The sequence below is a fragment of the Miniopterus natalensis genome, chromosome 12 (genome assembly GCF_054644295.1).
Source record: "Miniopterus natalensis isolate mMinNat1 chromosome 12, mMinNat1.hap1, whole genome shotgun sequence".
Lineage (NCBI taxonomy): Eukaryota > Metazoa > Chordata > Mammalia > Chiroptera > Miniopteridae > Miniopterus > Miniopterus natalensis.
Window position 1 is genome coordinate 3929036 of NC_142092.1, and position 22375 is coordinate 3951410.

At 44.9% G+C, this 22375-nt stretch overlaps 1 protein-coding gene across 3 annotated transcripts in view; it reads left to right on the forward strand.

Moving 5' to 3' along the window:
- SPTLC1 (serine palmitoyltransferase long chain base subunit 1) overlaps positions 1-11744 on the forward strand; it is a 51066-nt gene extending 39322 nt beyond the window's left edge. For all 3 annotated transcript variants that reach the window (XM_087822519.1, XM_087822520.1, XM_087822521.1), the window contains 4 exons: positions 200-254; positions 7420-7537; positions 10065-10138; positions 11559-11744. In XM_087822519.1, the coding sequence (XP_087678645.1) occupies positions 200-254; positions 7420-7537; positions 10065-10138; positions 11559-11652 (341 nt within the window). In that variant the 3' untranslated portion in view covers positions 11653-11744. The remainder of the gene's footprint in view (positions 1-199; positions 255-7419; positions 7538-10064; positions 10139-11558) is intronic.
- The last annotated feature ends 10631 nt before the right edge of the window (positions 11745-22375 follow it).

The following is a 22375-nucleotide window of genomic DNA, read 5'->3' on the forward strand; positions in this document are numbered from 1 at the left end:
ATCTGCTATTGGAAGTCGAGGGTACGAGGGTGTGCTGCGTTCATTGACCTGTGTCGTCATACTCGCCTGTGGATTTCGGTATCCCCACAAATGCTGAAGGACAGCTCAAGGTTTTGAGAAGTGGAAAGTTCAAGGCAGGTTTTCTAACGCATGCTGTTCAAGGTGCAGCTGTGCCATGGAATGTTTTTTTTCCACCCAGGTATTTTTGCAGTGTTGAAGGAAAAGTGCAAGAGAATTCATAAAGCTTTGCAAGGGTAAGTTTTACAAGTTTTCAGCCAACTTAAAGTTTATCTGCTGCACATATAAACTAATGAAAAATTTTGAATGTCATTTCTTTGGTTTTGGGTACAGTTGATAGGCTTGGGTCAGTTTGACTTAAATTGCAACTAAGAAACCAAAACCTCAGTTCACCCACATCTGTCTGTGTGTGTGAAACCAGAGCTTCTGTTGGGTCGTTAAAGAATCAAGATTGTTTTTCTAAAAAAATGATACAGGCTCATCACTAAAATATTATAGCAGTGTACAAGATAAAAACATCAAATAACCCAGCACGCAGCCACAGAAGTGATCAGCGTAAAGCCCGGAGACTCCACGTCCCTACGAGCAAGAGGCGCAATTCCCTGCTGCGTCACTAGACGCCAGTGCCCGCACTGCTGACATTCTTTTTAGAGAGTCACTAAGTTTCACCTCAAGTTAATATAGCAAAAAGAAACAAGTGAAATGGGAGGGAACCTTATGAGTGGTTTATGTGTTTTTAACAACACACGAGCACTTTAAGATTCCTCCAGAGCTCAGAAAAAATGAGGCTGGTGACATTTTCAGGCAGATTTCTGGTCTTAAAGAAAATGATCTCACGTTGCCAGGTTGTTTCTTGTTATGCCAGATACGGAAAGAAAAAGACAGGTGGAAAAGGAGGAGATCACAGCTGTTCTGATACAGTAGGGGCAGAAGTGATTAAAGTTCTGGGTGTGTCTGCCTCGTAGCAACAAAGGTTCCTGCATGATTTATGGTGGAGAGATTACAATTTGTATTGATTCCAGTCACATTAGGTTATGAAATATTAATCTACCAATGCGGGCAGCATGGGCGCCGCTGTCAGTTCAGAACAGTCACCCTTCTGTCTGGCAGGGTTGACGCCCTGTCTTCTCTTTGGGATACTGAGGCCCAGCCTTCTGTCTGGGGTGCTCAGGCTCTGCCTTCTGTCTCTCTGGGGTGCCGAGGCCATACCTTCTCTTGGGGGTGTTCAGGCCCTGCCTTCTGTCTGGGGTGCTCAGGCATTTTGTTTGTAAGTCCTATCCCCCACTTCTCCCAGCTCTTTACACCTTTTCGTCTCCAACATCCTTACCCTCTGTCTCTCTCCACCTACTTCTAGCTGACAAGCGTGCTTCATGCTGTCACTTGGGAACTCCTTCATTTTCCTAACAAACCTGTGCACTTATGGGTGTCCGAGCCAGTCTTCCCTGTATTACAGCTAAGAAATGTCCCTCCAGCCATCACAGCCCCTCTTCCTAAACGCTGAGTGCCTTTGGCTGTCCCCTCCTCTCTGTCCTGGGTCTTTCTGGTCCCGAGCCGCGTGACTACATTCAGGCCCATGGCCCTCTCACACTCCTTTCCCTGACCTCACCTTTCCCTCTACGACTCGCCCGTGCTCTGCTTCTCCTTAGCTCATCTTCTCCGGGATTGTGTGCTTTCTCCACAGCCTCACCTCTCTCATTTACACTTGAAACTCCTGAACCTGCCTCTGCTCTTACACTTCACCACTGTGCCTGTGGAGCCACCGGTGACTGCTTGTTGCCGAGTCCAGCAGACGGTCCTCAGAGCTCATCTCGCTACCCAGGAGCCTCAGCACAGCTGACTGCTTTCCTTCCCAGCTCTCTCTCTGGGCTCTGTTACAACACACTGGTCTTCTACCTCTTTGAATTGCTTCATCTTGTTCTCCTTTGACTGGTTGAATCTCTCCACCCTTTCCTTTAGAGCCCGATCCATCAGCTACTACTGTTGCTTGTAATACTTTTCCTTGAGATTTTTCTGGAAGCATAATGCCTCCTTGGTTAGTTTCCGCAGCACTCCTTCCAGCTAATACTCGGTCAAAGCCTTTCTTTTGGCACCGTCCTCTTCAGGGCTTAGTCTGTGGTCCTTTTTTCTGTTACCTTCTTGGAAAATCGTGCTTTTCCACCCCTGGGGCTTCAGATCCTGACACCTATATGTGGACAGCTCACAAATTTGCATCTCCAATGCTTCCCGCTCTTTAGGGTTCCGGGTCTCACATCCAGAGGCTCACTTAGTATCTCTTGGAGGACTCCACAGGCACCTCATACCACACACACAGTAAGGCAAGTTTGGGAGCATGTCACATAGGTATCTCGATACTTAGGGGTAACAGAAAACAAAACAGCAAGGACATCAGTGCTGCAAGAGGGGAAGACAGGCCAGGGATGCAGGGCCTTGGAGGCCGTGACAGGACCGGGCACAGATAGGAAGCCATGGCCTGGTTCTGAGCAAAATACGGCATCACGTGACTGAGCTTCCATCTTAGCAAAACTGCTTTTGTGCTGTGTGAAGAAATATCTAATATTCTGTGGTGGCAAGTACAGAGACAAGGAGACCAGTGAGAAATTGTGCAGTGCTGCATGTAAAAGATGATGGTGACTTCAGATGTATTTTGAAGGTGGGTTTCCTGGAAGTTCATATTCGGGGTGAGTGAGAAAGAGAAGACTCAAGCTTGGGCTTAAGGTATTTGGTCTGAGTAACTAGATGGAGTTGCTAGTAAGTGAGATGGTTAGAACTGTTCGGGGAAGTTTGTTGGGTAAGTTTGGTGTTGAATATGTTAAGCTCAAAATGCAATCAGACGTCCAGGAGTGTGTAGCAGTTGGATATACAATTTTAAGTTTAAGGGAGAGGCCTGAGCTAGAGATACATTTTGGAGTCAGTTGCATATAAATAGTATTTCAAACATTTCATTGCGAAGAGGTCAGGAACCAGCCAGGAGACTGAGAAAGAGTGCGGAAAAGGCAACCAGGGGAGTCTACTGCAGAAAGTGTACGTGGGTCAGCATGGCACGCACCGCTGCTGGCGGAGCAGACGGACACTGACTCACAGGCTGTTGCACTCGAGCAGTTTCAGGGGAGCAGCGGGTGCAAAAAGCCTCATAGAGGCAGGTTCCAGAGAAACTGGGAAAGGAGGGATTGGACACAGCTCTGTAACTATTTTGAGTCTTGCTGTTAAGAGGAACAGAGAAATGGGATGGTGAATGGGGAAGAGATTGGGTCAGGAGAAGGACGTCTTGGTTTGTGTTAGTCTAGTGCAGTCTGTTTATGAATGTCCAAATGTCGCAGCCTTTCTTCGGTAGCTGGAGACCAGCTCTCTGTCATGTACCAGTTTCCCAGCTGTACCCGAATCTGGCTTTTAGCTGTCTTTTCTCCTTCATTAGTTTATCTGCTCAATGCTCTGTTTTTCTTATTACTATTTCTGTTCTTATCACTATGTAACTTTTGGTATATGTGCGGCGAAAGTGAGCACAATCAATATATAAGTTTTGGAATAACTTTGGGTTTTGTCAAAAATAGTACTAGAATTTTCATTGTAATTGTATTAAATGTTCTGATTAATGTGGAGGGAATATGTATCCACTTCCTGGAATTTTCCTTTGTGTCCTTTAATAGAAATTTAAAAATTTTCCCTGAAGCTCTTTTACCTCATGGTACCTTTAAGGGTAATTTGTAGATATCCTATAGATTTTGTTCCTATTATGAGTAGAGTTGTCTTTTATATTTTCTAATTATTGCTGATTTATAAGAATGTTAAAGATCTTATTAATTCCAGCAGTTCTTTTCCTTCTGTTGTGATGATGTTCATAAAAACCCTGTTATCTTTTTCTTCTTATATTGCATTGGTCTGGGTCTCTGATACTCTCTTGAACTGGCAGTCAGAGCATACATCCTTCTCATTCCCAATATAAAGTGTTTTCTTAATTCAGTATAAAACATCATACAGTAGGGGTTTGCTGGGTGGCCTCTATCAAATTATTCCTAGGTTTGGAGACTTTTTAAAAATTATAGATTTGTCTAATGCTGAATTGCATTGATATATTTCCTTTTTAAATTTGTATTGTTGACAGTATTACAGATGTCTCCCATTTTCTCCCTTTTTGCCCCCCTCCACCTAACCCCCACCCCACCCCAGGTCTTCCCCATGCTGATGTATTTTCTGATGTTAAGCCATCCTTGCATTTCTGACTAGACTCCTTTTGATTACAATTTAATTTTCTACACTATTAGATTTAGTTGGCTTATATTTTAGTTTGGATTTTTACATCTATACTTATAATTTAAATGGACCTGGAGAGTGTTATGGTAAGTGAAATCATCCAGCCAGAGAAAGATGAGTACCCTATGATTTCACTTATATGTGGAATTTAATGAACAAAATAAACTAACAAAGTTTATTTAGGAGACAGACCCATGGATACTAAGAACAGACTGACAGCTGTCAGAGGGGAGGGGTGGAGGGTTGGGTGAGAAGGTGAAGGGATTAAGCAAAGGGGAAAAAATAAGACTCCTGGACACAGACAACAGTGTGGTGGTTACCAGAGGGAAGGAGGTGGAGGGAGGTGCAGAGGGTAAAGGGGTACATGGTGACGGAGGAGACTTGACTTGGGTGGTGAACACACGATACAATATACAGATGATGTATACAGAACTGTACACCTGAAACCTATATAATTTTATTAACCATTGTCACCCCAGTAAATTCAGTTTTAAAATAAATAAATAAATAAATGGTTCTATAATCTTTTATACCAAGCTTATGTAGCCTAGGAATCAGTGTTCTGGTAGCCTTGGTGAACGGCTGAGCAGCTCTCCCTTTTCCTGCTTAGGAAGCCACCACGTAAGCCAGGCTCGCTGTTTCTCCAGAGCTGGGCTGGACCCCACCCCTGCAGGTCTAGGCTTGGGCCTTTGCATTGGGGATGGTCAGTGACTGTCTCTCTGTGTCTACGTTATTCCCCCTTAATATTTTGTGTTTCTTTTTTATTTTTATGATAAACTTCCCAGAAATTTACCTAGCTCATTGTTTTTAAATTTAATTTTGTTTGTGTTTTTATCATTCTTTTTCATTGAGGTCTTCCTTCCTTTTCTTCCGTGTTTGAATTTGTTCTTACTCTTTTTAGCTTCTTACATTTAGGTTATTGGTTTTATTTCTTATTTTTCAATAAATTTCTTAAAAGATAAACAATATCAAAGTCAGTGATCAACATTCAAATCTAAGTAATTAGTCTCCTTTAATCAGTGATTCTCTTCTCTCACCTCCAAGGTTGCGTTTGGGAGAAGTCAGCAGCCTGTGCTGGTTTGGTTGCCTGCTGGAAACTTGAAGAGTCCCTAAATTCTAGCAGAGAGTTACTCGTGTCCAGCTTGCTTCCCAGACTGTAAGCACGTGATGGACACCTCGTCTGAACTGTTGATTGGTCTGTCCTGGGACCTAGCCCAGTGCTTAGTATTTACCCATATGGATGAAATAACATGCTTTCCAAAATTTTTAGGTCCTGAAACACAGCTTTTAAGCTTCTGAACTCAAGCTATCATTTTGTGTCCCATTTGTGTGTGTTTTTTTAATACTTATTAAATTTATTGGGGTGACGGTGGTTAATATGAACAGAGGTTTCAGGTGTGGATTTTCTATGTTACAAGATTTTTATATTGCTCTGTGTGTCTCCACCACCCAAAGTCAGATCTTCTCCATTTGGTTTTAATGACACTTGCACCTAACATTCAGCCATGGCAGCCAAAGCCAGGGCACTTTGTTTCCTTCCTTCTCCCACCAGCCCCACCCACCATGTGAGATGAGCCTGTTTGGTTAAAGCACAGGCTTAGCTGGGCTGTAGGTGCCCTGTATGTATTAAGAAAAATCCAGGCCCAACCAGTGTGGTTTAATGGTTGAGCATCAAACCATGAACCAGGAGGCCACGGTTCAAGTCCTGGTTAGAGCACATTTCCAGGTTGTGGGCTCGATCCCCAGTGGGGGGCGTGCAGGAGGCAGCTGATCGATGATTCTTATCATTGATGTTTCTCTTCCTCTCCCTTCCTCTCTCTGAAATCAATAAAAATGTATTTAAAAAGAAAAGAAAAATCTGGGGCATTTAATTCATATGAAATGCTATTTGGGAAGCAATTTTTAAAATTCTCCCCTGCGAGTACATGACCTAAAAAGAATTGGTACTTTCTTTTGTACAAGTTTAACACAAAGTTCACATAGGATATGGGTTTTGAAAGCATATTGCTTTGCTTCTACATTAGTAAAGAAAACTAATCTAGAAGGTTCTCCCCCATTCCAGACCCCAGATTCTAAGACTCTATGGTTTGAATTTGCAGCCTGGTTTATTACAAGATCATAGCATGGTGTATGGCATTCAGAGAAAGGAGACACAATTTAATACTGTGCAAGGGCTGGTTGAGAGCCAAGCCAGGTTAGCTTCTAGTGCCTCACATGCTTCTTGGCATGTGGTAGACATTTAGTAAAAGCTTGTTGAGTCCTAAACATAACCCTGGAATCAGGGATGCTACCAGGTGCTTTCTGCCCCATGTCATCCTGAGGGAAGAGTAAACATTTCCAGGTAAAACACACTACATGAAAGCAACCCAAGATATTTAACCTGATTTCAGATAAAGATACATTACCTTTTGTGTTCCAGGAGATAGGCCAAAAATCATCCTTAAAATCTCCCTCCCTGGGAAGTAGCAGATTTTTGTGCTGTTAACCCTAACAAAGAAGAAAATAATTAACTCAGGTAAAATTTAAAATTAAACATACAAATACGGCGGAGACTTTTCAATCAAAACATATTGCTGGTAGTCAAATAACATTTTCAATATCAGAAATTATTCCTATGATTTTTGAGAAGATGAGATACAGACTAAAGACTTAAACGGCGAGCAAGGAAACAGTGTTACGACTAGTAATGAGTAGGAGGTGGAGTGAAGGAAACCAAGTACAGAGAATGGTGCACAGACCCCTCCCCCACGGGAGTGACACGGCCGAGAGGCATGTGTGCTGCAGTGGAAGGCTGGGGGAGGAAACAGCAGGGCAGAGGCCTGGGGCTGGGGCCTGCGAGGAGCCACATGAGGGGTCACCTGAGCCTAGGTAGGTGAGGGAGCAAGGCCTGCAGACCTAGTGGGAGACTGGAGGTAACACCTGTGCTTTCTTTGATATGTGATCCGGGGTGTCCACTGGCGGGGCCCTGGACTAGAGCTTTGCCCAGAGCATGCCTTGGACTTTTGTCTGAACCAGAATCCCACCTCAGGATGTTTCTTGTAAAAGTCACAGTCTCTGTGACATTCGTTAATGCAGACTGTGTGCAGTCATCTGTGTGGAGACCCCTGATCCTGGAAGGGGCTTGGGCTCTGACGTGTGTTTTCCCTCCCTCAGCATTTCTGGATTGAGAGTGGTGGGAGAGGCCGTGTCCCCCGCGTTCCACCTGCAGCTGGAAGAGAGCACTGGGTCGCGGGAACAGGACATCCAGCTGCTTCAGGAAATCGTCAGTCAGGCAAGTGTCCCTCTGTCCCAGCGAGTCTCCTTGTACTCCTCTCCTGAACCAAGAGCTTTCTGTCATTTTTCAGAGCTCTCTGCCTCAGGATAGGGTATAGTGGAGGTCGCTGGCCGCTGTCGGCATTGAGTCTGGAGCCCGTGTCTGGCAGGAGCAGCTCTCCGCTGGGTCCGCGCTCAGCTCGCGCTGGAGGCGCTGTGTTCTGTGCCACATTGTATCAGAGTGGAAGCACGCTCCGCTTCTACTCTGAATAACTGGCCTTCCAGACAACCCTTTTGCTTACTGTTTACAAAGACGGCGTTGTGTGGCGGCCCCATGCCACACTGGACAGCAGCCCACTGGCGAATCCCCAGCCTGGCTCAGAAACAGGTCATAATGATCTTTTAACCAGAAAGGAAGGAGGACCACTGTGTAACCATGCCTAATTTGGGAGATTGATTTCAATGTCTTTATTGTCTAAAAGTCAGTTTATTACTAATTGTAACTCAGTTATTAATGAGAAATGCTCCCTGGGGAAGACCACTAGCCCTTTTCTGCTCAGTAGATCTGCGCCTCCTGGAGTCCTCCCCTCACTTCCCTCCATGCTGCTGCTCCTCAGAAATGTCCCGGGGCCCTGCAGCTCTGGGAGTGAGCATGCCTTTCACTTCATCTGAGGTCCATCAGAGTGCATTTGGGAGTGAAAATGGGCTACGCTCTCCTTCCCTGACCTGCTGTTCCTGCTGCCGTTTCCTTCCAGGGACTCCTCTCCGGTCCCTGCCACTGGCCCCAGGGTTTTGTGATGGCTACATCTGTCCTGTGCCTTTGCCTGGCTCTGGCTGAGGTCAGGCCCTGCCCACAGGCACGTGGCTGCTCAGGATGGGAACCACAGTGTGAAGCCAACCACTGGCTTCACAGCTTGCTTTAGGTGTCCTGTGTCTTGTGGTGTGTGAACCACAGCACCTGGAGTAGCAGATTCCTGGACAGCTTCTGGAGTCATGGCTTCTAGAGTCAGTCCTCTTAAAAACCCAAAATATTATCAGGCCCAGAATGTGAGATTCCTAATTAGGCTGGAGTGATTCGGCCTGCTGCGTGAGGAAATGTCACAGATGTCCCCTCAGGTACAGACAGCTCCCCAAGCGCAAAAAGCACAGGCTTTTTAGAGGGACAAGCATCCTACCAACCACAATACTGCCTTGGTGTTTTTATTGTAATTTTACTTAAAAGTGTACAGAAAAAAGATAGTTACAGCATCCTCGATATTAGAGTTCTTAAACACGATACCAAAACACATTTGTAACTTACACACAAGCTGACAAGTCAGTCCAGGAGCTCAGTGTCATCACACTGCCATTCCTTGGCAGTGAGCTTGTCCCCAGACTGGACGGCCTAGGAGTGTGGCGGGTGTGACTCTGCAGGGCACGCTGGGACCTGCAGTGGGTGGGACAGGGCCTCCTCCAGTGCGCGGGGCCAGAGCCTCGTTAGACCCACCTCTGTGCCTCTCACTGCACAGCAGCGGCGCAGGTCTCACTACTGCTCTGTGCAGAAGAGGCGCCGAAGAGGGCAGGCAGTGAGGTGAGTCGGCGCTGACATCCTGCTCCGTTGTCTACACTGGCTGCCCGGCTTCTCTCCACTGTTCCTTCCAGTGATGGAGATGGAAGAAGCGTGGAGCTGTGGCTCTCGTTTAAGCTTCGTAGAAGCGAGAAGTTTTATCAAGTGTGTGTTGAGTTGCTTGTGCAAACTGAGTGATGGTCGATCGATGATGCCCTTAACTAGCAGGCTGGAAGCAGCCGGTGCGGGCCCAGGGCACTGACCACACAGGCACAGCTCGGGTGTGTCCACCTGGCGTCTGGTCCTTCCCAGCAGGAAGCCTGCCCTGCGGCCTGCAGAAGGTGCGCTCCGGCGGCTGCTCTCTGTCCACCACTGTTTCAGAGTTCACAGTTGAGAGGTTTTTCATACACACAGGTGTGCAGCTATCACTAACTCCAAACGTTCTCCTCTCCCCAAAGAACCCCCGTAAGTCCCTACTGTCATGCTTGCTGCGTTTCGATGGAGGATGTTTCCGTTCTGAAGCTGTCGGCAGGTGGTGAGGGCGTGGGCACCCGCACGGTGTGGCAGCCGGCTGGTGTGCCGGGAGCACCTGCCGCGGAGCAGCCAGGGTCGGGCACCGCTGGTGCTCAGAGTGCGAGCACTTTCTTAGATGTTCTGCTCTGTAGTCTTGTCCAGCGGGTGGTCGTCCTGCGGGCTCTGCTGGCACCGTGCCCCGTCCCAAACTTGGCTTTGTCTGGAGTGGCTACTAGCTGCTGCGGCCGTTTCCGTTCAAGTGAAGTAGGACTGAAAGCCCAGCCCCAGGGCGCTGGCTGGACCTCAGAGCAGGATGGTGCAGAGCAGACACATTTAGCCGGGGGGCTCTGTTCAGGGGGGTCAGTCTCGCCCGGCAGCCGCAAGTGGAAACGTGCATTAGAGCTGCTGTGGAGGGTGGCGCCTCAGGGACCTGCGGTTGTGCTTCACAGCATCTGCAGCTGGGCTGACTGTCCCTCTCTCTCCGCAGTGCATGGACAGGGGCGTAGCACTGACCCAGGCGCGCTACCTGGAGAGAGAAGAGAAGTGCCTCCCTCCTCCCAGGTTGGTAGACATTCAACTATGGCCCTACTTTTGTTTCCTACTTTAAAATCTGTGTGAAATGTATCATGCTTTGAAGTTTTTTGAAATGCTGGGGAAGGAAGAATGTTTATCGTTATAGTACATCAGCATTGGTTGTCCTTAGAGTAGATGTTTTCATGGTAACTAAGAAGCCCCCAGGGCTCAGGGCATCCTCTTCATTGACTGAAAGAAATGTCTGAGGTCCCAAGAACAAACTGAGACAGCTGAAGTTTTGATCAGCAAATACCCCCACACCCTAAGACAGCACACAGGGTGCCGGCAGCTTCCACCATGGGGACAGTGCTTTTGGCTGAGGCACAACCCTTACAGCACCCTCGGAAGCAGCTGTGGTGGGGAGCGCGGCACAGGGACCTGCGTGGGGTGCGCCTGGCCCAGGGTTTACACAGCACGGGCCCTGCGTGCTGGCCTTCCAGTGCAGCTGAGGTGGGAGACTTGGAGCATGGTGTCTGCAGGGCCAGGGCATGGGCTCCATGGGGTCACAGAGTCGGCCGGGGGGAGTCTAGCCTGGGAGGGACTCGGGCTTCTGAGAGCAGGTAACACCTAAGCTGAGCCCGGAAAGTCGAATATGTCATGCGGCCCAGTGGGCATCAAGGCCTTCCAGGATGGAGCAGGGTGTGCTTGGCATGGTGGCCGCCAGGTGCAGGCGTGAGCCAGAGCCCAAGCTTGAACGGCAATGGCGAAAGGGAGTTTGGAGAAGTCCCCAGAGGACCTGAGTGCAGACACGGAGGCAGGCTGGGGTTCTGGAGGTACACCCTGGCAGCAGCTCAAGCACCCTAAGATCCTACCCCCTCCTTTCCCACTGCTCCAGGCAGAGGTGTGATTGAGTATGTCAGGAGGACCGGCTGCGTTTTGTTTTATGCCCTGGGCTCCATGCCCAGCACAGTGCCGCTCAGTAAGCTGTCCAGTAGGTGCAGCAGGTCTTTGCAGGAGGCAAAGGTAGAATTGCCCTGAGGAGCTGATATTTGTCTTCAATTTTCTGCAAACTTGAAAATGTCTGCCTTGCCTCAGAGTATTATAGAAACTTCCACATGACTTTATGGTACAAACATGAGCAGCCAGACAGCACTGATTCCAGACATTGGAACTTGGCCTTGGGTCTGATACTGCCTGAAGCAGTAGGTTACTTAAAAGACCAAGTTTTCTGGCATCCCGGGCAGAGCCCCACTGCAAGGTCACCTCGAGGATACACTCCAGCCGTCCAGGCAGGAGCGACAGACCTCTGTGGACGGCCTGGTGTTAGAAGTTTTCTGCCTGCTGGACATAGGGCCCCTGTCCCCGCCCTCACCTGCTGTAGTGGTGAGACAGCAGCTGCAGCCCGTGGGCCAGCTATGGGCAGGCGGCAAGCTGACCAGTGGGTTTCCTGTGCCCTTTACCCTCTCAGCATTAGGGTTGTGGTCACAGTGGAGCAAACGGAAGAGGAACTGGAGAAAGCTGCGTCTGTGATCAAGGAGGTAGCCCGGGCCGTCCTGCTGTAGTGCGTGTCAGGGCTGGTGGCCTCCGCCCAGCGCAGACAGCTCGGGACTGCTGGAGGGAGCTTCTGGAGGGCTGCACACGCTGGCACTGTCGTCGCCATATGCAGTGGTGGTGGACTTGGCATGACAAAGAAAACACATCTAAAAGCCCAGGAACCGATTGGTTTTTTTTAAAGGAAAACTAATAAGAGTATAACTGGTATTAAGTTGGGCTATTTAGTACTATTTAAATGTTTCATTATACTAGTATTTTATATTCTTTTTTGTTGTTGTCACCGTTTAAAAACGGAGGTCAGCCTCTCTTTCCTCCCTTCTGGTGAAGACTAGGCTTTCGCCCTCCTCAGGCCCACAGGAAACAGTGTGGGGGGCGCAGTGTGTCCTCGAAGGCCTGGCTCAGCCGGCTCTCAGTGTCCATCCTGTGAAGCTCAGCTGCGGCGGTTATTATAAACCCTTCATCCTATTTGACTCCTAGGATTTTTATAGACACTAAATATTGATGTTACACCGTTTCTGACGGCCAATCTTACCTCTAGCCAGAGAATAGTCGTTAGACGTCCTTGCGTGAGCGATAGTTTAAACTGGGCCCTGGCCTGTTCTGGTAGATGACTTTCCCCTTTATTATGGGGAGACCTGTCTGCGTTAAGAAGAGGGTTCCTGTGATGATCCCAAGGTGTAAAGTCATGTCCTCGATATTTTAGAATATCTTTAATGTATTCCTCTTTTGTATAGTGGGTTTGCCTGGGAACATGGAGCTACCGGCCTAAGGAAAATGTGAAGTTTTTTCTCTTCAGCATAGTAATCCAAATATCCAAAAATGATGTAAGCACTTAGCGAACCCCGGCAAGTGGTGTAAATATTTGTGATGTGCACACATGTTGCATAAATATTATACCATTTGTTCTTTCATTAACAGTAAAGGAATAAAATTGTAAAAATGTCATTTTTGTAATCTGTGTTTACCATCTTTTTTTTTAAATCTTCATTGTTGAAAGTATTACAGATATCCCCTCTTCCCCCCGATCACCATCTTCTAAAATAACACATTTTTTAATATTTGGTTTTGATTTGCTTGAGTTATTTCGTACACATGTGCCTTGTGACTGCTGCTGCTGCTTAAAGGATACAGTACTCTTTGCAGGATGAATCTATTTTGTTTGTTTTTTAATGAAAATAAAGTTACATTCTTGATAATGATATTTGTGTATATAATGTATTCGGCAGAATAGTCCTTTGATTTTACTTCCCTACAATTCTAAGATGGTATTTTTGTGGGGGATGAGCAAGGTAGAAAATATTAATTTCTTGGTACTTTACTTCAGTGTGTGTAGTATCTGAAATTTCCTAGGTTCCTATTAATCTAAGCCTTGGCCACACAGAACTACAAAAATACCAGAACCATTATTTTGTAAATGATGAGGATAGGCACTTTTCAACTACTTTGTACTTTCTATGTCAAAATTGCAACAGCTAGGTGTTTATTGCTACTTTTAAAAATGGCTGTAAGTTCCTGGGAAAGATGGTAGAACACATTATTTAACTCAATCCTTGAAAAATACCAACATTTTAAACAAAAATAATGTCTTTTATTACAAATCTGGTGCGGGTTACAAGTTTCCCTTAGAAATGGGGTTCTGGGGTGCTCTGTGATGGCCCTCTGCTGAGAATGGCGGTGGCTGCCAGAAGCAGCGTCAGTGGCACAACCCCTTTTCCACGCAGGGTCGTGTCCCCAGGGGAGGAAGGAGCCACGTGACTGCCCCCCTTCTGCTGTCTGCACTGAGGTTCCAACTCAGCGAAAGCGGGGCTTTGAGGCATTAGGACAGAAAAGAGAGCAGTACCCCAAACCGAACGCGCGTGACGACTGTGTGTGTGTGTGTTGTGCACCCTGCTCTCTAATATGCCATCAGTTGTAAGATGCATTTCAGTAATGTGGGTGGGAAAGGGGCATCTTAAAATCTGTGAAATAAGACCATAATCTGGTGTGTGGGCCTGATGCTATATTTCCTGTGGACATAAAACCTTAGTCCCAGAAATAGAGATGTTTGAGGATAATTACAGCCACTAAATCTGAGCATCTCTGCGACACTCCTTATGAAGAAAGATGTCAAGTAAAACCGCAGTGCAGCACAGGGGGTCGTAGAGGGCGCTTAAGCTTTATTTCCCTGCCTGCTGTCTGATGACGAGTATGGACTGGGCAGCGTACGGGTGATGGAGCACAGGTAGATAAAACAAGTAAAAATTCATCTCAACAGCAACATACAAACAAAGTGAAAGTTAGGTCGCATTTTGAAGAGATTGAAGGCAAAAAATGAGTGTGAATCAAGGACTTTATATCCAGAAAAGCTGTCTTTTAAGTGACAAGTGTATAGAAACAAAATCAGAGCTCAGTGCTGTGCTCGTGAGCCTTCCTGAGAAGCTTACTCAGGAACAGCTCCATCTAGTCAAGAGTGATGGTCCTGGCCGGGTAGCTTGGCTGGTCAGAGCATCATCCCCTACACACAAGGTTGAAGGTTCAGTTCCTGGTCAGGCACATACCTAGGTTGCGGATTTGATCCCCGGTGGGGGCACATACGAGAGGCAACCACTCCATCTCTCTCTCCCCCCTCCCTCCTTTCCCCTCTCCCTCAAGTCAATAAACACATCCTCGGGTATTTTTTAAAGAAAGAAAGGAGTAACAGGAAACTTCATCAAAAGGACAAAATAGGAGCAATGAATAAAATTAAATATAAGAATAAAGTAAAGATGGGACAAGTGGGAGAGTAATATATAAATGTTACTCTGACAAAGTAGAAAGAAGTGATAGCAGTAAAATGTGGGAGGGAAAACTGCAGAATATGCTCATCGTGTAGATACAAAAGACAAACCTAAACTCGTGACTTGGGCTAAACGAAAAGAAAAATGGAAACAAAAGGAAGCAGACATAGAAATCCTGATGGCACAAGGTAGAATTCAAGCCAGTAGTCATTAAGCATGGATTGCTTAAGGGCACAATTTAATGATACAACAGTTACAGATAATTTTGCTCTAAATACCACAACGCACACCCCAAGCATATACTATATTCCATAGAGATTCAAGGGAAATTAGAAATACAATCAAGAGTAGCAGGTTGGAACTTTTAGTCCTAGAAAAGTCAAGTGGGAAGGGAATAGGGCTGTAGATGACCTAAGCAATGTGATATGACAGATCACGTGGCAGTGCCAAGCTAGGTGCCTGGATGTTAGAGAATAGCTCGTTCTCAAACACACGGACTGTCACAAGTACTGATCATACATGAGAAAGCACGGATTAACTTCGTAGAGTACAAGGTTTGCAAAGAAGCGAAGTGTGGCCCATACTGTCTTCATCACCCCATATAATGCATTTAGCAAAGATTTCAAGGCAGTTATTACAGATATTTCAAAGTATAGGAAACCACGTTTATAAAAAGTAAAGGAAACTATGACAAAGAATAAAATAATCTCATATTTTAAAAGAGTAACATGGAAATAATTCTGGAGTTGAAAAATAAGAAAACGTAAAAAACTCACTAAGAGGGCCACACAGAGGACCAGTAACTTGAAGACAGATAAGTAGGAATCAACCTGAAGGAAAGAGAACATAATGCTTGAAGGAAAGTGAGCAGAGCCTCAGGTGCCTGTGGACAGTGTCAGGCCTCCCAACATGTCTGTATGGGAGAGGCAGAGAGGAGGGAAAGAGAAAGGGGCAAAAAATATATTTGAAGAAATAATGTTAAAAACTCCCCATATTTTATTTTTAAAATGAATCTACAGATTGAAAAATTTCACAAAGTAGGATAAGCACAGAAATTCACATCCAGACACATCATTGTCAAAACGTTGAAAGACAAAGAGAATCTTGAAAGCAGCGAGAGAGAAGTGGCTCACCGTACACAAGGCAGCAACGGTCAGCACTGACCTCGTGGGATAGATAACAAGCCAGAGTGTGGAGCAAAGACACCGAGGTCCTAGAAGAAAAAGCCTATCAACCAAGAATTCAGTATTGGCAAAATCATCCTTCAAAAATAAAAGTGAAGAAAGACATTCCCAGGAGAACTAAGAGTTCATTGCCAGCACATGTGCCTCATAAGAAATACTAAAGGAAGTTCTTCAGGCCGAAAGAAATGACTGTAACAGACAGTAACTAACATCTGCAGGAAGAAGGGAGACCTCCAGAAATGGTAAATATGTGGGTAAGTTTTTTTAAACTATAAATATATTTCCCATTTCTTCCCTTTACTCTTTTAAAAGATACGAGTGTGCAGAGCAATAACTGTAACACTGTTTTGGGAGTTCATAACACACATCTAATATATATGATAATAGCACAAAGAAATAGGGAGTAAAAACAGAAAAGCTCTGTATTCTACCAAATTAGGTAACTATTACTCTGAAATTAAAATGCACATTGTAATCAACAGAGTGAACAATAAGAAAATAACTCACAGAGTATAATAAAGTTAGAGGAATCATAGTAAACCGAAAAATATTGAACCGAAAAGAAAGCAGTAAAGGAGCAGTGGAGGCACAGAAATGATACAACACAAATAATAAAAACCCAGCTATGTCAGTAACTCCATTAAAATGGGAATAGACCAACCATTTCTTTCAAAAGGCTGGTAGGCTGAATTAAAGAAAACAGAGCCTAATGTGTATGAAAGACACACTTTACATTCAAAGACTCAAGTGGGTAGAAAGTAAAGAGATGCAAAGTAATATGCGAGCAAATAAACCGTGAGAGTGGGAGTGGCCTGAATGGATATTAGAAAAATAATGGACTTTAAGACAAGAAATGTTACTACAAATGGAGACATTTCAGAACGATAAAAGGGTCAATATATAATGAAAACATAATTATAAGTATATATGTTCCTAAAAACAGTCCTAAAATATATGAAGTAAAACTGACATAATTGAAAGAAATAGATAATTTGATAATAATTGGATATTTGAATAGCCCACCATAAATAATTGGTAGAACAACCAGAAAGAAAATTAGTAAGGATATAGAAGATTTGAACACCGCTATCAACCACCTTGGACAAACATTTATTGAACTCTCCACAGATTCCAAAGCGCACAGTCTTTTCAACTGCATATGAAACAGTCTCTAGGACAAACCACATACTGGGCCATAAAACAAGTCTCAAAAAATTTAAAAAGATTGAAATCATAAAAAGTATGTTCCTTGTCCACAACCCAATTAAATCAGAGATCCACAATAGAAAGAAAACTGGAAAATCCCCAAATATCTGTTAATTAACCAGCATATGTCTAAATAACTCATAAAAAAGAATTACACAGGGAATTTTAAATGTTTTGAACTGAATGAATTAAATATAACACATCCCGATGTATGTTACACAGCTAACACAGTGGTGGGAAGGATCATAGATGTAAATGCTGCACCAGAAAAGAGGGAAGGTTTCCATCCATAGCCTGCGCTTCCACCTTAAAAACTAGAAAACAAGCTAAACCCAAAGCGAGCCTGAGGGAGGAAACTGATTAGAGAGGAGAGCAATGAGAGAGAAAACAAACACGATAGAAAGATCCCAAACAGCTGCTCCCAACACTGGGCCCGGCTTGTGGCCAAACAGCAGACCATTTGGTTTGAAAATTGGTTGAAGTGTAACTGCTCTGAAACATTGCGAGCAGGAGATGCAGAGAAAGGACAGTGGGAGAGCGGTGAGGGTGAGCCAACTACCACACCTACAAGGCTGGGAGGCCAGAGGAAAGCGGCAGCGATCCCAACCCCACACAGGGATCCCTAATTCAGATCAACATAGAAAAGAAGGGGGACTGGCATAGTATTTGGTAATGGGAATCAGTGGGGATTTGTCCACTTGGGAGATGCAGACCACCCCACCCCAGGCAAAGAGAGATTTGTTTGTAGCAACACCAGCCTGGGAAGTTTGCTCAGATCTGTGTCTGTGGGAGGGGCCAGCAGCAAAGCCCTGGGCGAGGGAAGGGTCTGATGGGTACACCCAGTAGTGAATCTGAGGGGCCCTTAGTCTCTGTAAGAACTGTGGGCAGAGAGCCAGATGGGGGCTGGACAGTGTGACTTGGGAAAAAGAATTTGTCTTGTCCACCTCAAGGGCATGAGTGACACCCCACCCCAAACCGTGAAACGTCTGGGTCTGTCCCATGCTGCTGGGACCCAAGGCAAAGGGGAAGGGCTCTGGGCTGGAAATCTATGCCCATATAGCTAGGTCTTAAGGCTCAGAGGACTGGGCATTTGGCCGGGTCAGAGCCTGGGTGGAGACCCCACCCACCAGGGCCAGATGTGATGAAAGATTGAAGTGCCAAGAGGCGCTGATTTTTTTATCCCCTCCTACTTGGTGTGGTGGTGAGGGGGTGCGAGGGAATCCAGTAAAGCTGATGCATTGTGACTGTGTCTCTGGGGTGGGCTTCTGTCCTAGAGACAGATGGGCATGTCCTGGGCCCTTCAGCTGCATTACAGGGAACCAGAGCCGAGCTTCCAAGTGAGTTCAGCAAGTGAAGCCCTGAGAAGGAAAGGAAATGCTTGCCCCCCCTCCTACAAGCTATAGGCACCATCCCCAATATGAATCTGTTTAAACCACCCTGGCATGGTCTGGATACTCCCGCAGAGCCCAGCTCCATGGGGAAAGGGAGAGCAGCTCAGAGCAGGGACATTCAAAGTGCGAGACCTGAACCAGACCCAGCCCCTGGGCTACAGGCCCCCCCCTGCTGGACTACTTGGGGCTTTGCTCTGCCAAGCTTCAGTCAAGTCACGGAAGGCCAGGCAGGGATAGTCACTGACATTGGCTGTCCCAGGAACAGCATACCAAGTGGCCAGATTCGAACAACATCGTAACAAAATCTGGCAAGCTCCACAGGCATGACATGGTTGGGGTTCAGCCTCACAGTCAGCCAGCCAGAGGGCTGAGCCCACCTACAAACAGGACAAGAGCAATCAAGACCCAATTAAAACAGGAGGGTCCATATAATGCACACAAGGGACATTCCTAGAAAACCCAGGTCAGAAGATTAAGGAGACTATACCACTGGGTCCCACAAAACACTCACTACATAAGGCCACTCCACCAAGACTGGGAGCCATAGCAGTCCTATCCAATACACAGTAACAAACAAAAAGGAACAGCAAAAATGGGAAAACAAAGAAACAAGCCCCAAATGAAAACATGGGAGGAATCTCCAGAACAAAAGAGTAAAATGAATAGGAGGCAAGCAATTTACAAGACGCAGAGTATAAAGTAATGGTTTTAAGAATGCTTATCAAGATGAAAAAATAGAAACCATGAAAAACAATAAGTCAGAAATGAAGAATGGCATCTGAAATAAAGAATACACTGGTCGGAATAAACAGTAGGTTAGAGGAAGCAGAGGATTGAATCAGAAAATTGGGAGATAAGGTACAAAATATCAATCAGAGCATAAAAAATTTAAAAAGCAAGAGGGAACTTTGGGACAACATGAAACACAAAAACATACACATCATAGGGATGCAGAGGGAGATGAAAGTGAGCAAGGGATAGAAAACCTGTAGGAAGAAATAATGACAGAAAACTTCCCTAACCTGGTGAAGGAAAAAGTCACACAGGTTCAAGAACCGCAGAGATTCTCAATCAAGATGAACCCAAAGAGATCCACACTAAGACACATGATAATTAAAATGGTCAACATGAAAGACAAAGAGAGAATCTTAAGGGCAGATAGAGAGCGACAGACAGCGACCTACAAGGCTGTCAGCAGATTTCTCAACAGAAACACTGCAGGCCAGAAGGGAATGGCGTGAATATTCAAAGTAATGAAAAGCAAGAAGCTGTATCAAGACTGCCCCATCCAGCAAGGCTATCATTCAAAAGTAAAGGTAAAATAAAGAGCTTCCCAGACCAAAAAAAAAAAAAAAAGTTTATCACCACCAAACCAGGATTGCAGGAAATGTTAAAGGGACTGCTGTAATAGAGAGAGACAGTCATAAATAATAAAAATGGCAATGTATAAGTACCTATCAATAACCTTAAATGTAAATGGATTAAATGTCCCAATCAAAAGACATAGGGTAGCTGAATGGATAAGAAAACATGACCCAAATATATGCTGTCTACAAGAGACCCACCTCAGAACAAAAGACACACAGGATGAAAAAGTGAAGCGATGGGAAAAAATATTCTATGCAAATGGAAATGAAAGAAAAGCAGGGGTAGCAATACTTATAACTGACAAAAGTAGACTTCAAAACAAAGGACATAACAAGAGGCAAAGACTGACATTACATAATACTACAGGGACTGATCCAAAAAGATTATATAAGTCTGACAAACATATATGCACCCAATACAGGAGCACCTAAATATATTAAAAATGCTCTTGGAGGACATTAAGGGAGAGATCAACAGCAATACAGTCATAATGGGGGACTTTAACACCCCACTGACTTTACTGGATAGATCTTCCAGACAAAAAATCAACAAGGAAACAACAACGTTAACACACTAGATCAGATGGATTTATTGATATTCTGAAATATATTTCAGAACATTTCATCCCAAAGCTGAAGAATACACATTCTTCTCAGGTGCCCACGGGACATTCTCGAAAATAGATCACATGTTAGGACACAAAACAAGTCTTTACAAGTTCAAGGAGATTGAAATCATACCAAGCATTTTGTCAGACCACAATGACATGAAATTAGAAATCAACTACAATAAAAACACTAAAAAACATTCAAACATATGGAGACTAAATAGCATGTTAAACAGTGAATGAGTTACAAATGAGATCAAGGAAGAAATAAAAAGCTTCCTGGAAACAAATGAAAATGAACACACAACAACCCAATATTTATGGGACACAGCGAAAGCAATCCTGAGAGTTAAGTTCATAGCATTACAGGCCTACCTCAAAAAACAGAAAAAATCTCAAATAATGCAACCCTACAACTGAAAGTACCAGAAAGAAAACAACAAGAAAAGCCCAGAGTAAACAGAAGGAAGGAAATAATAAAAAGCAGAGCAGAAATAAATGACACAGAGACTAAAAATAAAATAAAATATATCAATGAAACCAAGAGCTGATACATATAATAAGGGGTTAATTTGTAAAATATATAAGGAACTCATACAACTTAACAAAAAGAAGACAAACAATCCAATTAAAAAATTGGCAAAGGACCTGCATAGACACTTCTTCAAAGAGGACACACAGATGGCCAAGGGACATATGAAAAGATGCTCAAAGTCACTAATCATCAGAGATGCAAATTAAAACCACAATGAGGTGTCACCTCACACCTGTCAGAATGGCTCCATCAACAAATCAACAAACAAGTGCTGGCGAGGGTGTGGGGAAAGGGGAACCTGCTGCTGGGAATGGAAACGGGTGCAGCCACTGTGGAAAACAGCATGGAGGTTCCTCAAAAAATTAAAAATGGAGCTGCCTTTTGATCCAGTGATTCCACTTCTAGGGATATATCCTAAGAATCCTGAAACACTAATCAGAAAGAATATATGCACCCCGATGTTCATAGCAGCACAATTTACAATAGCCAAGATCTGGAAACAGCCCAAGTGCCCCTCAGTAGCTGAGTGGATAAAAAGCTGTGGGACATTCACACCATGGAATACTACGCAGCTGTAAAGAAGAAGGATCCCTTACCCTTTGGGACAGTGTGGAAGGACCTGGAGAATATTATGCTGAGTGAAATAAGCCAGGCAGAGAAAGACAAACATCACATGATCTCATTTATATGTGGAATCTAATGAACAAAATAATCTGATGAACAAAGTAGGTCCAGAGGCATGGACAGGTGGAACAGACAGATGGCGGAGGGGAGGGGTTTGGGGGGTTTGGGAAGAGATTAACCAAAGAACTTATATGCATATATGCATAACCCATGGACACAGACAATAGTGTGGTGAAGGCCTGGGGCGGGGATGGGTGGGGGGTGGAAGGGATCAATGGGGAAAAAGGGGACATCTGTAATACTTTCAACAATAAAGATAAAATAAAATAAAAATAAAACACTATAATATTATAGTTAGCAACACAGCATGGTACTGATTCAAGGATATATCAATAGAATAGAGCTGAGAGTTGAGAAATAAACCCTCAGGCTTATGGTCAGCTAATTTTAGACAAAGCGCCAAGACCATTCAATGGGGAAAGGCTAGTCTTCAACAAATATTGCTGAAAATTGGATATTGTAGTAGATTGAATAACGACCACCCAAAGAATCAAGTCCTAATCCCTGGACCTCGTAAATGTTACCTTATCTGGAAAAAAAGATCTGTGTGGCTATGATTAAGTTTAGGATATAAAGGTGAGATTACCTTGAATTGTAACCGTGGGCCCTAAATGCCATCACAAGAGCCCTTATGAGATAGACGCAGAAGGAGATGGTCCATAGACACAGAGGAGGTGATGCCAGAGGAGAAGGCAGTGTAAAGACAGGCAGAGATTAAGGGAGGCAGCTACAAGCCAAGGAACACCAGCAGCCTCCAGGGGCTGGAAGAGGCCGAGCTGGGAGCGGGGGCAGCCAAGGCCAGTCTGAAAACGGAAAGCACTGGAGGGCAGGCAGATTCTGACCCCAGCTCCCTTATTCGGCAGCTGAGAGACCTTAGGTGAGACCTGCTCCTCACTGGGCAAGCTCTTGCCTGTGAAACAGAGGGTCGAGTGGGACAGTGTTTGTCTGAATTATCTGACTCCCAGAGTGTTCTCCCATGCCAGCTTGGAAAGTTTTATTT